Below are 18,841 nucleotides of genomic sequence, written 5' to 3'. Positions count from 1 at the left end.
ATAATTTTTTTTTCAAAATTTGTTTAAATATATTTATATTTTTACATTTCATAAAATAATCAACATACATAACATAAATTACATTAACCAAAATAAGTCTTACATAACAAAGTGTCACCAAGTCTTAAACAAAATAAAACTAACATTAAAAATAAAAAAAACACTATTTGACATGTACATGTAACCCATCCAAGCCTTTCTTACTTGTAGCAAAGACTCTCTTTTAGCTGCTCACTCAGCGTTTCTTGAAACAGTCCAATGAACAGCTACTAGTTCACTTTGAATATATGAAAAAGACATGTTAGTTATCCTCTCCATATGTATCTGCTCATATGAAACAAAAGAATCGTGAGAAGCCACAATATGCCATTAACCCTATAAGCACATAGCAATCACATAGAGATAAATAAACCATAAATTGTAAGTCTTACCTATACATGAGCGAAAATATACGAGACACAATTCAATATCAGAAATAAACATGAAAATTGTTAACCTTTAAGGAACAATAAAGAGTATAAGGAATTAATACCAAATCATCATCATCCATTTGGCTGTTCCCACCACTACGGTTCTCCCTCAAACCTTATTTTCTTCTTCCAGCTGTGCGCATCGTTGCTTTGCTAAGACCATAAGGCTTCGTTTGGCTTCTCGTAGGAAGAGAAAACAATCTAATGTCAATCAAAAGCCTAAGCAAAAAACATCTTACCTAAAATTTGAGCTGCAATTTCCCTATCCTTATGCTGGAGTTGTGCTTTGGCTTCAAGTCTAGATATATCTGATTGTTGTCAATACACAGTAAGAAAATGCAGATAGATCCATAACGGAGAAAAAAAACATGTAAAAACATCAAAGTTTTGAAACAAGCTAAAAAGGAACCAAATGTCTTTCAGCTGAATAACATTCTCATGATGCAGCTTTAGAATTTTTATCTCCCTGATTGTTGTTATCAAAAACTGCATCAAACCAATTGTGAGAATGGAAAAGGTAGTATTTGCTCAACAGGAGGTAAGACCTTCTCCTTGAGGTATCCTCTGAACTGTGCTCCATCTTGATCCTAACGAATGAAACAACTCATTACACTTAGCAATCCAAACAAATGATTCAGAAAATTGCTTTCCCAAAGCTCGAAGTGATACTTGTAGAGGAGAGACCAATCTACCAAAAAAAAGATAATGAAAATAGAAGGTTTGAAATTTACATATATGAATCAAATCTATAACTTTAGCAAACCAAAATTAATCAATTACCTTTAAAGAATTTTTTCCACCGTAGATATCCCCACCACAAGCATGTCAAAAACTCTGTCTTATTTCCATGTTGACTTAACTCAAAGCAATTCATCAAAACTGAAATTAAGAGATTAATAGTTACTCAGGCAAGGAGGAAACTACAAACATGAATAGAGTTAACGGAAAATTCATCTCTTACGTTTTCTTAAAAGCTTTTGAGGACCTAAAACTGTGCCTCCACCAAAGGCTTGTTCCACTTATCCGCTCATACTTTCCATCTCCATTGACCTAAATAAGAACAAGTAAACAAAAACCATAGTTATATAATCCACATTCTCTGTATGTCCTCGAGAAACAATCTACAATACCTCTGTACACAAAACTATTGCTGAATCGACTTATCACCCAAATCATGCAAGCGTTGTGCACTAAAACAAGAAAAAAATAACAAGCTTATGAATTTAATTCGATGTCATGATACAATTCAATATATCGACCTCTCCAGAAAAACATATAATAAAGAGAAATGTTGAACAATCAAAAGCTTAACCCACCTATTGATTTACAAGCAATCAAAATACTAAAACTTTGAAACCGAATCCGAACCATATCCATCGCAAAGAGACTAAATCAGACTCGAGATCTAATCGTTCATCTAAACACAAAAAGGAACAAATCACAGAGAAGAAGAAACAAGAAAAATCATATAAATAAGAACCTGGAGCTTAAATAGTTGAAAGAAATTTGAAAAAATGGAGGAATTTGTTGTTAGGTAGCTTGAAATATCGCAAACTCGGATCTAGATAGAGAAAGATAATAAGAGAAGGAAGCAAATAAAAATTGAGGTAGAGGGAGACATAACGATTCGTGTTAATCACTTTTTCGCCGAGATATGAAATCGGAATGGATGCGAAATGAGGCCGCCGACGAGCTTCACGGTGGAGTCTATGGTGGACTCAAAAAGACCTAGATTTCAATTTGGGGGAAGAAATTTTTTTTGATGTTTTGTTCGTCTCGTCGTACAGAGAAGAGATAAGGTTTTATTTTTGCTGTAAACGTGGCACTTTGATATAAAAAACAAAAACAATCTTTTTTGGTTCTATTGACACAAAAAAAAATTGGATCTGAAATGCGCTTAAACGAAAATTTTCATCAAAGTAGTGGCGGAACAAACGATTTTAGGTTCTCACTTAATGAATTTTTATCTTAGCGTCTTTCTAGTGCTATTGTATAGTAATTAAAAAAAAGTTTATTTTTCATAGCAGTTAGAGAAAATGAGCTATAATCTACTGCTATCAATGTGAACTTTTCTTGTAGTGAACCAAAGCTTCGAATTTGACCAAATGGGTTTCTTCTTTTGTCATTTTCCCTCAAGATTTTGACAAATTAGCGAGAGAAGAAACAAGCCTTGAGCTAAAAAGCCTAAAACATCTAGTTTGACTTTTAACTATGGGTAACTGCAACATAAGATATAAAAATATATTTTTTTTTCTTAAAACGAAAACTTTTGTTAAAATTGTAAAAGAGTGTTTCTTGAATTGACAGTCTAAGAAAACTAACATATACTATTTATTTTTTAAGTTGACAATATATAAAGAGACAGAGGGAGATGAGCGTGTGGCCCGAGCTCGTGATATCCGCCGAGCAGTTCAACTTGGACGCGCTAATTGTATTGTTAAGTCATACGCGTTTTCTGGTAGCATGCTATATATATTGCTAAGCTAAAAGTAGTCATGAAACAGTTACTTGGCTAAATTTATACATATACTTTCCATGATAAAGCAGTTGTCCATACAACTACACAGTTTCGAATTACCAAGATCTCTATTATCCATCTCTCTTCAGTCCTACTAAATAAACGTGATTACTTCATATAGATATCATCTACCACAAATTTTTTAGAAAGTAGTAGATTTTAATTCTTTTTTTATTGGTAATCAAGGGGAGACAATGTCTCCCAATTTATTCATAAGAAAAGAAAATTACAGACAAACAGACCGTGTAAGGGAAAACCCAACCGAGTCCTGCAAAACAATAGAACGGACTGGTTCCGGACATAAAACAAATGAATGAAAACCTAACGGAAGCGAAAACGCATAGTTAGCTAAGTCATCTGCAAGACGGTTAGCCTCCCTATACACATGACCAATACAGACTATCCAGCCCCTTGAGATAAAGCCATAGCACAAACGTACTAGAAAAGACAACAGATGAGAGTCCTCAATCCCTGTCGTTAAGAAACCCACCACCAGTTCTGAATCTACTTCCAACTCCACACACGTTATACCCTTCTCCCAAGCAGTATACAACCCATAATAAACTCCCTAGAGTTCCGCCAATGGAGCAGTGCATATACCAATATTAAAAGCAAAACCTCCAATCCAGGCGCCATCACTATCTCGCAACACACCACCAGCTGTAGCCAAACCCGGATTCCCATGCGATGCGCCATCCGTACAGCTTAATCCATCCTACGCTCGGAGGAGACCATGCGATCATCCTCATCCCTCTATTCGGTCACACTCTTCCACCTACCTCAGCCAAGAAAGAATCATACACCTCCTTGGCCCAATCCTTAAGGAAACAGACTCTATCCCGACACCGTGCTGTACTCTCGAAAATGTTCCCACACCGCCACTTCCAAGCCCACCATATCACCACCACAAACTGCATAGCCCAGGAGTAACCCTCCTGTTCCACATTATCTCCCAACTGAGTAAACATCCACTCCATAATTAAGGAACCAAAATAAGAAGGCAGTTGGCACGGAGAGAGAAGGCGCCTCTAAACCCCTGCTATTGCTGGACAATCCCTAAGGACATGTATTATACTCTCAAAACCACCTTTACATACCTGACATACTGCCGTATCACAGAGATGTCGTCGATATCTTTCTGTGTTCGTCATCAAAGCCTGATTCCCAACCAACCATAAAAACGTACGCACACGTTCTAGAGCTTTGACCTTCCATAACCGCGTGAAAAACAGCGTCATATCCTGGCGAGGTTTATCATTCCTGGTCATGACAGCATAAGCAGATTGAACCGAGAATCTGCCATCAAGACTACCTCCCCATGATAACCGATCTGATGCTCCAGTCACGTTATCAATGACCACTGCTCGTAGTTGCAACTTAGCACAATCTGTTAAGTATCTCAATATTAGCAAGTCACTCCACCCCATACCATTACGCCAAGCTTCACAGGCTCTTACATTCTCATAACCCACTGGGGGCTCACAAACCAGCAAGTCTATAAGAGGCTTATTAGCTAACCATTTATCCAGCCAAAAGCGTATCTCCCTCCCATCTCCTATGATCCAACTTAATCCCGGCATCACCACTTCTCGTAGTCCTATACTCACACTACGCCATGTTGATGACCAGTGGCTCTTAACAACTAGCCATGACTTGTCATGTGGATCACCAACTCTATACTTTGATCGAAACACCCTAGCCCACAAAATACTCTGATCATGAAGTAAACGCCAACCAACCTTAGCTAACAAGGCCTTATTCATATTCATTACAGAACGGATCCCCAACCCCCTTCATTTCTTGGTGTACAAACTCTACTCCACGCAACAAGGTGTTGTTTCCTCTTAGCCGGAGTACTTCCCCATAAAAAAGACTTTGAAATCTGATCAAGCTTATTAAGCGTATGCTTTGGCAAGGAGATTGTGCTCACATTGTGTACCGGGATTGATGACAAGACCGCCTTAGTCAGTGTTAACCTCCCTGCGAAACTTAGGAAATGACCCTCCCAACCCGACAACCGTGAATTCACCCTCTCAAAGACCTGTCCGAAGGTCTCCTTGTTTATACGTTTATGTAATACTGGCATCCCAAGGTACTTACCAAGGTCCTGAGTGGATTGCATACCACTCTCTCATCACTGATTAACTTAGCCAAGTCTCTGCTTACATTCTTCGAAAAAAAGATTTTAGACTTATCCAAGCTCACCTTTTGGCCAGATGCTACACAGAAACTCTCCATCACTTTCCGAATAATCCGAATCTGAGCCACAGATGCTTCTGCAAAGAGAATGAGATCATCCGCGAAGCAAATGTGTGATAACTTGGGACCACCACGAGATAAACTGATTGGTTTCCATTCCTTGGAGTCAACAGATATTTCAATCAAGTGACATAGTCTCTCCAGACACATCACAAAGAGATATGGGGAAAAAGCGTCACCCTGCCTAAGCCCTCATGATGGGTAAAGGGTATTGTCTTCTCGCCATTCCACAAGACCGTCATTGAGGGTCCAACAACACACTGTAGTATCCAATTTCTCCACTCCGTAGACAAACCCGCCACTTTTAGTGTATCCTCCAAAAAATCCCACCGAACTCGATCATAAGCTTTCTCGAGGTCTAATTTCAGCAACATCCACCCCTTCCTACCCTTATTACGCTGCATTGAGTGAACCGCTTCTTGAACTATCACGATATTATCGGTACTTAAGCGACCAGGGATAAAACTTGCTTGAGCTGGTCCAATGAGCTTTGGCATAACTGTCTTAAGTCTCAACACCATCATCTTCGTAATTATCTTGAACAGAACATTACACAAGCTGATTGGTCTGAACTGCGCCATATTCTCTGGTTTTACCACCTTAGCAATGAGTACCACTAAAGCATCATTTAACTCTCGTGGGAGCACCCATGTCTCAAAGAAATCTAAGACAAAGCGAGTCACCGAGGTACCGACCATATCCCAGCAATGTTGATGAAAAATAGGCTGGAAGCTATCAAGCCCATGAGCCTTATACTTCCCCATACACCTGATAGCAAACTCCACTTCAGCAGCCGAGAAAGGTCTATTAAGAGCAGGTAACTCCGACTGAGACAGGCGCGCAAAACCAGTTTGCGGTAAACTATGAACCACCGCATCCACATCCTCCAGTGAGTATAATCGCTTGTAAAACTCAACGGCCATACGTTCTAAGTCCTCTGTATCCGAGACCCAATGTCCTGCAGCATCCTTTAGTGACTCAATCAGATTTCGTCGTCTTCTAATTATGGTAGACGTGTGAAAGAACGTTGAGTTCCTGTCTCCCAAAACTATCCATTTTTCTCTCGACTTCTGGTACCAAAGAACTTCCTCTTGTTCTAAAACCACATCAAGTTCCTTCTTAAATCTATCCTCCTCGAATAACAAGGCATCAGTTTGGTTCAGGTCCAGTTGATCTTGAAGAACTTTTATGTCATGAATCAGAGTATCCTTACGTCTTTTGATATCACCAAACACTTCCCTGTTCCACTTCTGCAAAATGGTTGTCAACCTCTGTAGAGCCTCTGGTGTCGTCAGCTCCCCATTCCAAGATGTAGACACCAACTCTTTGAAACCGCTATGACTCAACCATGCAGCCTCAAAACGAAACGGACGCCTCTGCGGGTTACCTTTCACCTCTGGACACAGTTGCAAGTAGAGAGGGGTATGATCAGATGCCATAAAAGGCAAGTGTGAGACCACCGCTTCCTGCCACTTGAGACGGGCTTGAGGACAACACAAAATTCTGTCCAAACATTTCGCGATAAAAGTCTCAGCCACCCTTCCACGCCGCCAAGTATATCTGTTCCCTTTAAACCCCATATCAATTAACGAATTTGCATTAATCCACTCTCCAAAGGCATGCGAATCAGGAGACAGTCTCCCATTACCACCAGTCCTCTCGTCCAATCTAACAATGGTATTAAAATCTCCTCCCATAATAACAGGCTCTTCCACACCATGTATTGACTGACTAAGCGCCTCCCACAATCCACTTTTTCTACCAACTGTAGGAGCCGCATAGACAGCAATCACATGAACCACCTCTGTCCCATTCTTAACCCTCGCATGGACAAACTGATTTGAGGACTCCACAATGTCAACATCCCCAATACTCCCCCTCCACAACACCCATAAGCCACCACTTTGCCCCTCTGCATCCACTCGATAAGAGTGTTCAAAACCTAAATTCTGGCAAATACGAACTGCCCGATCACCTCCAGCATGTGTTTCGAACAAAGCCAACATATCAATCGGGTTTTTCTTCAGCATATATCTAATTGATCTCCGGAAATTAGGTTTATTAGCCCCCAAAAATTCCATAAGATACTATTCATCATCGATTCACAGCAGCAAAGCAGAATTACCGGGGACCAACATTATGCGATCCCAGAGTCCACCACTCCATCCGGTGGATCCTGATACACAACCAAACCCCTCCTCGCCAAATCCTCACCTACTCCATTATGAGTCGCATCCATATCCCTTGACTCGGAAGGCGTAGAATTTGTCTCCGCCAGTGATTCATCTTCATCCCGCAAAGCGAGATCCCTAGTTCTCCCAGAACTAGCTTTCTCGACTCGTAAACTTTTTCCAGATGCAGAGAGTTCCACTTCTCCGCGTGTAGGACCAAAGACAAGGCCTCTCATGGGCCTATTCACCTTAGTTGATTTTCTACGTGGCCCACTACGCTCACTAACTTATTACCACCCCGTTTCTCCAAAGGACTATTTCGTGGGCCTCCACTACTTTTCCCTGTAAAGCCCATAAAACTACCTGCCTTAGCTTGGGGAAAACTCTGACTCATACTCGAGTTATTACCTAAATCGACATTTTCTTTATTTCCCTCCTCCGAAATCACAACTTCCCTTATCTCCTCTGAGATCATATCATCATCCAACCTATCAAATCTGTTAGCCATCACGATATTCTTTAATTTTTTAGTAACTGGAATTTCCTGAAGATTCCTTTCCTTTGTTGGGACCGATTCACCCGCCACAGCCACAACCCTATTCTCCAACCTCTCTGGTCGCCGTCCCGGTCGTCTGACCGCCGTAAAACCATCTGCACCCTCCTTACTTCCTCCAGAATCAACAACAGCGGGGGAAACCGTCTTCGCCATCACCAGAGACGTCCCCGCGTTTTCCTGCAGTCCCCATGGGCAAGAGTGGACCAAATGTCCGTACAAACCACATGCCGAACAGATATTCGTAAGACCTTCATACACAACATAATACCGCTCGCCATTGATCAGAATGGTACCCTTAAGTGGTCGTTTTAAATTCACCTCCACACAAATTCTAGCGAACCTGGCCCGCTCAAAACTCAACGTGGTTAAGTCAACTTTTATCGGTCTCCCCAACCCTTTAGCGAAATTCATCAGGATTGACTTGTGATAAAAACTCACCGGGATGTTCGACAAACGAATCCACACCGGGGTTGTAACGATATCATCTCTCAATGGATCAAACTCTGGTGACCATGCTTTCACCATAAGATAACTCCCAAAAGCTTTCCATGGCCCCCCGGTCAACGCTGCTAAAAATTCCTCCTCTGCTTCAAAACGAACCATAAAGAATTGGCTAGGGAGATCCATAACATACATAGCCTTCTGTGGTTTCCATAGATCCCTCAACTTTCTATTCAACACAGGCAAAGGGATCTGCCTTCCCACAACCTTTACAATCATACACTGCTTCCACATGCCATACACCACTTCCAAAACTTCCGATTCAATAGTTACAACCGGCTCACCGTCCTCACCATTGGGGAACTCCAACTTTACTCTCTCTGTGACAAAATCATCATCCAGCAAACTTTCCGGCACCGACATACCATCTGCACCACTCCCCACAACCCTCTGTGCCCATGTCCCTATCGGAGCATCCGGCGGATCCCCCGGTGGCCTGCCTTTCTCACCACTATCCATCATAGTCACGTCATGGTCATTCAGCGGTGGAACCCCAGACTTTCCCATTTTCTTATTCTTTTGTAACTAATTATCCCAGCAGTAGATTTTAATTCTAGAAGCCTGTTAAATATTTTTCCCCCAATGTATAAAGTTTAAAGCCCGAAAATTAAGATTCCCTTCTTTATTTTATCATAGTTTAATTAATGTACGAGATCACTATCATCAATCCTAGACTGAAGTCACTGAACGGCTGATCTGCCTGTAGGATTCATTTATCAACGTGAGGTTCAACCATTCTAGTTTTTTCTTTTCTTTTCTAGTTAATAAACCATTCAAAAAAATTATAATTTCACTTCAATATTATTCATTTTTTATTCCAAACCCATTGGTTTTACAGCGACCAACAAAAGCCAAAAAAAAAGAAAAAAAAAAGAATAACAACAACTCAAAAACTCCGAGTTCTTTATTCTTAGATGTATCTCCGTGATCTCTTTCCATGCTTCTCCTATAGAATTACAACAAGAATAAGAGAGACCTTAGATGCATAATTATACATATATAGTATACTTATATATACCAATCAACGTATTAAATGTTAATTATATTGGATTGGTATGCTTTTAGCCACTTACATATAACGTTTTGAATTGATATGGGATAATGGGAAGATTCATATCAACTGCAGGAAAGTGTAGGGATGTTGCAGCGAGAGGGAAGCCTAGAAGCAATGCGGAACGTGTTACAAAGGCATTCGTTAGGCACTGCCTCAAGAGCATTGCAACACTCTGCACTCGGGTTGGTCCTGTCAGCTCCAGGAACCACAAACTCACCACACACGTTCAGTCCACTAAGCTGTGCATTGCAGCTCTGTCCATCGACCACCGTCGCTGCCATCACAACGAGCATTACCATCACTGCCACCTTCATGATCGACTTGGACGAGCTGGATGAGACTGCCATCTTTTTCTTCTTCTTTATCTTTTATGTATTATCTGAAAATATGATTTTGAGAATGCGGGGGCCGGTGTTTGTTTGATCTATATAAGTGTTAAGGGTTCTATTGATGTTTATATAGAGTGGAAGAGGATTGCATCGTCATTTGGTGAAGAGCGCGCGGGTCTATGTTCGTCATCTGTGAGCTACCTAACGAGATAGATCACGCTAAGATGCACCTTTTTTTTGTGTGTGTACATGTCAGTGTGTGGGAGTGAGAGAATATGCATGCTTTTGTGAATCTGTGATTCCTTAGTTAATGAATACATATGCATGTACAATATAAAAATAAGGTTTTTATGAATTTTGCACCCACACCCACTTTCTCCAAAAGTATTAACACTCACACCCACTTTCTACTACTCATATACTTTTTCTCAAGTTTAATTACATATTACCCCTCACTCCTTCTAATCTATTCTATTTTTTTTCTCTCTCTCTCACACACAATTATTCAATCAAACAATACATCTTCTTCCTTGTTTTGCTTTTGCTCATCCATTGAAAGATGAAAGCTTATTTATGTTTTTCTCTCTCTCACATTCATTTTCTAAAGTTTTCAAAAACCATTCCAACACTGGTGGAAATCTAGAGAAGGTGAAATCTTTAGATCTTTTTTTTTATCACTTTAGATTATATGAAATTCGATCTGGGTTTACTTGGTTTTATTGTGATTTTGTGATTCTACTGATTAATTGTGGTTTTGTGAGCTTTTTAATATTGAATTTGTTTTAGTTCGATCTGTGAAAAAGTTTGAATTTTGTTGTGTGAGTGTTATCCATTACTTATATTGTATCCACAAATAGTTATCCATTTGGATAAGTTTGACAAATAATGTATCCACAAATAATGTATCCACAAATTGCACTATAACCCCATATGTTTCCATATGGACACGTTGTCATAGTCACCTAAATTGATGTGTATTACTTCTATGTTGTATGAATAAACACAAGTAACTATCTATTAACAATACTGCAATTGACTATCCACTTATCATTGAACAAATGTTCAACGACAAATGGATACTTTATAATCTAAAAATTCATTAAAAATATAGTAATATGTATCTTAAAATGTAGAAAATATATAATCATAACATATTGTATATAAATAAATAGATAATTTGTTTTATGATAACCATTTAAAGTGTTAATAGCAAAAAAAAGAGAAAAATAGAGAAAATAAGGAGAGAAAGAGGAGAGGGGCAAAATTGTCCAAAAAACAAAGACACCTAAACATCAAACTTAAGAAAGTATAGTGAGTTTGCAAAATAGGTTTTTGTGAAACAACTTCAACCCAAAGTGGGTGTAGGTGCAATAACATGTACAATATGAATAAAAATAAGGTTTTGTGAATCATTGATATATTAATTTTGTGAATACTTTTAATTTTTGATATATTAATTTTTATGAATACTTTTGTGAACCATTGATATATTAATTTTTATACATGTACAATATGAATATATATATATATATATACATATATATATATACTGGTATTCACTATAAGAAACGAGTGAATTAATTTAAATATTTTAAGAAAATGTGATTGTATTAACGAAGGTGTGTCAATTAATCCCTAATGCTTAAATACTCCGTTGAAGTTTGACGTAGAAGGATTTTTTTTTTTGTTTTATTTTTATTGAAACCAGAAAAACATTTTACGCTTATCCAGCTTTAGATAGAAAGAGTTAAATCTAAGAACCCCAATATGTTAAGGGCATAAGGTTAACCCCAACAGGGGTTAGGAAGGAGTTTTAGTGGAAAAATTGGAAAAAAATAAATTAAAAAGAAAAAAAAAAGAAGAGCTCCTCTTATATAGTATACTCGATTTTAGATAAGAGACCGTGACGTGTCAGCGCAAGGTTGGTGAAGAGTTATATTGAGAGCAAATTTTTTTTTCGGTGTTCTTTCCCTTCCTCTCTCTCTCTCGCTCTCGCTCTCTATCGTCAATCTCTCAATTATTTTGTTGGCCCGATTAAACTTGGACGATATTGTATATGAGGAGATTGAATTCGTAGTCGAATCAATCGGGGAGATTGAATCGATTGAAATCAGAGGAGATAGAATCGGAGAAGTTTGAACCTATTTCTCATGGTAAGTTTTTTGATAGTAAGAATTCGCGACAGTTTTGTTCTACATGTTCGATTAAGTTTCACCTGCGGTCTCGCGAGTTTAGAAACCATGTGTGGATTGTTTCATTCTTCTATGGCTTGTGTTTGTGATCAGAATAAATATATAATCTTGATTTTTTTAAAATGACTATAGGTCGCGGAAATCCTCAAAGATCGTCCATCTTGGCTCCGTGATTGTCGATGTGTGGATACAACTACTAAAGGAAAAACAAATTACAACATAAAAGAAAAATATTTTTTACAACTAGTAAATAGTAAATAATACTTTTCTTTGGTCTGCCACTCTTCTCCCACGATCTCAAAATGTCCAGTTCTCCTCTATTCTTCAGCAATGGAACATCGACAGTTTCATACAAAAAAAGCTTCGACTTTTCTTTTTATCGTTTATCGAATTAAAAAATTTAAATTCCTTACATGTGATTTTCAGGGTTTCATCAATTTATAAATTTTGTGCTCTAATTTCTTAATTCTCCATATACCATATATGCCCTTCGATAATATTTACCAATTACCATGATCTTCATGGCATCTCTATAAAATCAACACATTGGAGGTGCTCTCTCCCCCGTGCGTTGCACAGGTTACAACTAGATTTTGATAAGAATGTAGTATTCATTTTCACAGTGAAAGTTTAAGTTACAGTTACACATGAAACATAATCCTTTTTATGGTCCCATGCCAAAAAGGCGTAAAATAAAAAAAGGTGGAGATGGACTGAAACAAGAACTAAAATAACCATTTTGTATATCAATTAATTTTAAAATTATTACCAAAAAAACACGAAACGTATTACGTATATAAAATTTCATGTTCTTGATTTTACCCAACCAGTATTCAAGTATTGGCCTTTCAACATCATCATCCTCACCCACCCTGATGCGAGCTTATTGAGATTTGAAGCATCAAACACAAATTAACCATTTACTAAAAATGGAATAAAAAAACAATTAGCAAAAACAAATGAAAGGTGGAGATGGACTGAAACAAGAACTAAAATAAAAAAAGGCGTATACACACAACACACTCCTTCAATTCAATCCTTAAGCAAACAAATGCTCTTGGAAAAAGATGGACTGAAACAAGAACTAAAGAATCCCTTAAAGTGAGTAAGAGAAACTTAATTTAACTAATGGAAAATTAATTAATTAACTATTCTCTCCAAAAAATCACATAAAGGCGGCTTGTAGTTCGCCCTAATATCTTTTCTCCCAGACACTATTACCGAGGCGACGTTAACATCTCTTCCCTCGACGTCGGTAGAGTTCCAGCTCGCCGGCGTCGGGATCTCTCAGTCCCTACGCTCTTTTGCTGCGTCTTTGGTTCTTTTGGTTCTTGTTTCCTTGATTCTCCCGGAGTCCTCTCAAGGTTTTGGATCTCAACTCCGACCATGCTTCATCTTCTTTCTCCCTTTCCCCTACCTCCGCATCCGGTGAACTTTCTCGATAAGCTGGCTCATGTGTGGTCCCAACCGCAAGATATTTTCTCCGAGTCCCTTGGACGCCCCAATTGACTTGGTCCCCGCCGGTCTTACCGCATCTTATCACTGTCAACCTCAACAACTCTCCGCTCCTCGGAAGTTTTTCCCCTCACCAAGTGCTTTGCTTGGCTGCAACTGGACGGGAGCTCTGTTTTGACACTGGAGCCGATAAAGACTTTGACGGTGAAACCTACATCCTCGGCGTTCACTAGCACACCATTGATTCTGATATGGCCCAGGTTTGATTTTCACTCTTTACCCAAATACCTGACAGTTAGGCCATCTTTTCTTTGGATACACTCGCTTATTTACCCTGAATCTCTCTCGATCTCTGCTTGGCCTTTGCCTTATGAGTGTATGAATTCGCTGATCCGCTTTCGACAATGTATGACTAGTCCTAGACCTTCTCTACCTAGATCTGTTACTGAGAACCTCCAGTCAAGTCCATCTTCTTTAGTACTGTTTGTATCTGTTTGGTCAAGTCGAGTTTGCCTCGGTAACAGAACATTGGTGTCTCTAGATCTGCTTGATAGTCTTGGTTGTCGAATTCAGCCTATTAGCTCTGTCTGGATGCTTGCCTTGGGTAAACATATTTATGACTCTGATCCGACAGATTTCTTGATCCCCTCTCTTACACCCTTCAACCCCCTTTATCCCCTACCGCCACTAGATCGAAAGCCTTGTTTTAATGAATTTTTCCAAGTTCAAACCGATTACAAGCTTTGTGCGAAATTCATTTACCTCCATTGCCATGTGAGGGATGACCCACCTGCTTTGTTACGTTTTGACTCCCTTTCCCGGCGTTCCCCGGTTATAGCTTCATCTAAATTCATGTGGTTTGGTCCTAAAAGCTTAGAAAATTTTGTTCCCATGCTTTAGAACCCTCCCATGCTGGCCAAAAACCCCATAAACGTTTCCTCCGTGGAACATCTTTTTACAAGCTCAGACGTGTCATCCGCTAGAGCCACTTTTGACCATCTGCTGGTCGAAGATTTCGTAAAGCCTGTCTTCGAGTACGAATCCACCTTAGTTCCAATATATTTCTCAAATATTGTAAAACTTGCTCAGTTTGAAAATCCCTTTGTTAAGCTCATTGAACCCCTATCTTTATCTTTCTATATTTATCTTGAATAATATTGTAAGAACTCACTTATTACTGGGGTTTAAGTTTGAACGATAAGTTTTTTGTTTGCCAAAAAAAAAAAAAACTATTCTCTCCAAAAGGTTTGTGAGTCATTGGAGTATTGTTCTACTATATATTTTTAGTAAACATAAAGTGGTGGAATTAAAGATAAAACTTATCCACTGAAATCATATATAATATATATATATATATATATTTTAAATTGTTTGAGATAAGTTTTTATTTTCTTTTTTTGTGGGACGAGATAAGTTTTTAATTTTTGTTTTTGGTGAAAGAGATAAGTTTTTAATTGTATCAATATACATATCTTTCTAGGTAAACAATAATCTAAATTAAATGCAATTATTAAATTCTACTATATATAAACATTCAATTAAGAAAATTAATTAGCTCTGGAATTTAAAGCATAAATATAATATAATACATAAGATTTTGATATGACGTGATATCATAGTATCATCACAATTACTATGGCCTTTACACAAATTCAACACGTTTTCTACTATATGAAACTTTTAAATTGATATATATATATATATATATATATATATAATATTTAATAGGTTAGAGATATCATGATTACCTAAAATAGCTAGTAAGAAAAAGCTTAAACATGTTCATTATAAATAAATTGTTGGGAGATGATCACAAAGAACACGGTGTGAGACTGTGAGTAGTTATTTTATATTTGATTGAAAGAAACTTAGAAACCAAATCATCGTTAAACGACGACAATCTCTTCACCATCTTCGAAGCAAAATCAATGTTTCGCGGTCCTGCCGAATGTTATGCGTGTACTTGTATAGATAAATTACATGCGTATAATATATATACCTATACTCCATTTCCATATACAATTTTTTTTTAATCTGAATTAACTATGATGTGCATCGATCGAACTAGATCTGTTAGTTAAGACCATAGCCTGAAACATAGGCTGCTTTGATCATGTAAGAAATTAAACTTGTAGACTTGAGGTTTATCTTTTTTCAACTTTAGCTTTGACACTTGACAGGGTTCGGTTTAAGCAAAAAAGTCCAAATATAACATAAACCACATAAAATTGACTGAATTTTTTTTATTAATTTTAGTGCATGTACATTTTTTTCCTTGATAATTCATAGTAAAACACAAAATTTTGTATCACTAGCGCTAATGTATATTTTTTTTTCCGTTTAACCTATAGTAAATGCTTCGCGATTTCTCTGTCCGTACTGTCCTTGTCCGTACTATCACTTACATGATGATGTTCCATTGGTAATTATATTTACTTTGGCTTTTTTTTTTTTTTTTTTTTTTTTTGTTATATTCATTTATAAGTTCTAAAATGAAACGCACATACTTTTTGTTTTTTGGTCAGCAACTCTAGAATTTGACAACTAATTTATCAATAATTTTGCTTTGTTTTCTTATGAAATATTAGACGAGTGAAAGGTTTTATTATAATAACTATAGTAATAATAGCTCCCCGGATCCGTATACACTTAGACGTAGTTTTTCAGATATCTCACTACATAGTCCTGACAATTTCGATCTCGACAATATTGCTTATGAGGTATGTACTCTTCTGTCCAACCTGATTCATACTGCTATTTCATGATAGAATATTAAGACACAACTCTGAGTATCATACTCATAACCCCACTGTTATGGATGAGCAGGGTTCGAATGAGTTAGGAGAATCAGTGGGAAGCAGCAGTAACGGCTTGCCGGAGTGGAAAATATCCAACTTACCAACTCATAAATATGGGAAAAAACCCAAATTCAAGTGGTGGTGGCAAAAGAAAAAGAAGTTTGTCGCCAATGATACTCAGTACGACCATGGATCAATATACATCGTTCAACTAGCTAGCTAGTTTATATATATCCTTGCGCAAATTGATTTCAAATTCAAATGTGTCTATTAATCTTGGCCTAGTATGAAAAATATAAGCTTTGGGATTAGACCAATATTAGAATTTTCGTTTGATTTGGTTTGGGTGATAACTTTGTAGGTGTTCGATATGTCTAGTCGACTACGAGAAGGGAGATAAGATGATCACTTTGCCATGTAAGCATATCTACCACAAGGATTGCCTATCACGGTGGTTGAAAGAAAACAGGGTACGTACGTATGACATATATACACAATAACATATGGCAATATTTGTTTCTGACATGCATAAAATACATTCTCATCTAAAATATTCTAAGGGAAATGATATTTTTTCGTTTATGCAGGTATGCTGCGTGTACAAACGAGAGGTTTTCTAATATATTAGTGCTAATTCTCGTCGGATAATAATGATTAACAATGTATTTTATTCGCATGGTAAATTTTAGTTTATCACTAAAAAAATATAGTTATTAACTAGACGAATTTTCATTTATTGTAATATTGTAAATACTTATTATATTCAGTATTATTTGCCCGCTGATATTAAATTTTATCAAAAGACAATAATTTATGAGAATATCAAATATTAACGTAACTTAATTTGTTAGAATTTTTTTTTATCTGTGTTCTAGATTTGTATCTACATAAAATTTATATTTACTTTTTTTTAGACCAAAAACGAAAGTTTATTGTTGGCGAGATAACAAGTTTTTTTCCTAACCACACTCCTCACAATATTAATTGTTCGTAAGAAATCCTTCCGTTGGCCAAATAGAGTTGGTCTCATGATTCTCGCTAATGTGTTTGTTAGAGTTCATGCAAAAGTTATAAGAATGTGGGTTTCTATATAATGTTGTCTTCTCTTTTCGATGACGATGACGCATGCTAATCTAAATTATTATGTTGAATTTTTTCAAAAATATTTAAATGTGAAACGATTCAATTCATTTTTTTGTTTTTAATATAATATTAAACTAGTGATACCATATTCACTAACATTCTAACTCCAATGTTAAACCAGAAACTCCAATAGAAACAATAATCAATTAACCAATAACATCTATCAAACAAAGCCAATAACATAATCAAGTCAAAGAACAATGAAACAACAACCTAAACAACGGATCTAGACCACTACATTCCATTCTAGCAATCTAACAGCAGCATAGAACAAACAACCGAGCCTCTAGAACATCCTCTTCTTCATTGTCTTAATTTCACGATCACACTTTGCCTTTATGATGCGGACATCAACCCTACTGCCCAAACCGTTGAACCAGATCCTTACCACATCCTGTACCAGAAGTACGAGAAGGCCCTATGACACGATCAAAGGCTAAACAGCTAAGGAAGAGGTTTAACCTAGCTGTTCAAGACATTGTAAGCTCCTTAGAGCTGAAGGACGTCAACTGGTCTGTACCACCATCATGCCACCACAACCGAGATGACCACATTGCTGAGGAAGAGCTTGCTGAAGCCTTCACCCAAATGAGCCTGGATCAAACCAGTTCCCCAGGTATGAAACCTCTTTTGGCAGGTCAAGGAACCTCAAGAATCCACGAGAAGACATTGGATCTGCAAGAGACGTGTGATACAAGCTACACCTCCGATCAAGATAGTGAAGATCCAGATCAAGACATAAAGGATATGAACGAGCATCAAGAGACTGATCAAGATACTCTAGAGGAACTCCAAGAAGACCCCTACTTCAGTAAACAAGCCAACAAGCCAGTACAAGACAAGAACCTTGATGTAGTTCATCGACTAGTACAAGAAGTGGTTCAGAGAACGTCTATTGGGCTAGATCGCATCCAAGTAAGTCCTATTCAATATTTTCGATCCTTGCAGGTTACACCAACCCCAACAACGGCTAGAAGGCGTGCTCATCAAGAGAGATCAAGTTTGCTTAGTATTTTCTTTAATTAGTTTATTTACTTTCCAAAAACAATGGTTTGTGTTTGATTTTATTTGCTTTCATTTGTTGCATTATTTTGCATTTATTTTTCGGCCTTAGGGCTAGCTGATGGACTCTTATAAAGTCCCCCTGCAGCAGTTGTACGATTTTTCACCTTTGATATTAATAAAACTCTGAATTTTCTTCTTCTTCTCTTTAAGTGTTCTTAAGAGAATAAGCTTGTTCTTTGTCTTGTGTGTGAGATTCCACAAGGCTAAGTTCGTGTACTGTATCAGAGACCAATCACATCTCTGTGGTGTACTTCAATCCGCCAGCACTTCCCCCTTTACCGATCCCACACGAGAGAAGCGACCGCCATCGTGTCAGATCTACAACATCGA

The 18,841-nt window shown here is 37.7% G+C and overlaps 1 protein-coding gene, 1 long non-coding RNA gene and 1 pseudogene across 4 annotated transcripts; all 3 read right to left on the bottom strand.

The window, feature by feature from the left end:
* Positions 1-127: 127 nt before the first annotated feature.
* Positions 128-1,694, bottom strand: LOC104718112 (uncharacterized). Of its 2 annotated transcripts, none has more exons than XR_015588471.1 (7): positions 1,601-1,694; positions 1,432-1,520; positions 1,251-1,349; positions 1,016-1,158; positions 710-778; positions 533-623; positions 128-324 (listed from the first exon to the last, which is right to left on the bottom strand). It is a non-coding gene; the product is annotated as an uncharacterized LOC104718112 (long non-coding RNA). The 2 variants fall into 2 exon arrangements; XR_015588472.1 differs by having other exon boundaries at positions 1,016-1,057.
* Positions 1,695-6,033: 4,339 nt separating this feature from the next.
* On the bottom strand, positions 6,034-8,937 carry LOC147922936 (uncharacterized). The gene is made up of 5 exons (XM_087497847.1): positions 7,782-8,937; positions 7,436-7,704; positions 6,940-7,334; positions 6,117-6,831; positions 6,034-6,051 (listed from the first exon to the last, which is right to left on the bottom strand). Exons 1-5 carry the CDS (start codon positions 8,935-8,937, stop codon positions 6,034-6,036), a joined length of 2,553 nt encoding a protein of 850 aa, XP_087353973.1.
* Positions 8,938-9,253: 316 nt separating this feature from the next.
* On the bottom strand, positions 9,254-9,941 carry LOC104761222 (stamen-specific protein FIL1 pseudogene; annotated as a pseudogene). Its single transcript, XR_015589526.1, has 2 exons — positions 9,549-9,941; positions 9,254-9,421 (listed from the first exon to the last, which is right to left on the bottom strand). The product of XR_015589526.1 is annotated as a stamen-specific protein FIL1 pseudogene (transcript).
* Positions 9,942-18,841: the final 8,900 nt, after the last annotated feature.

Source organism: Camelina sativa, chromosome 18 (assembly GCF_030686135.1).
Source record: "Camelina sativa cultivar CO46 ecotype springtype chromosome 18, ASM3068613v1".
Taxonomy (NCBI): Eukaryota; Viridiplantae; Streptophyta; class Magnoliopsida; order Brassicales; family Brassicaceae; genus Camelina; species Camelina sativa.
This window is presented reverse-complemented; position numbering and strand designations above follow the sequence as displayed.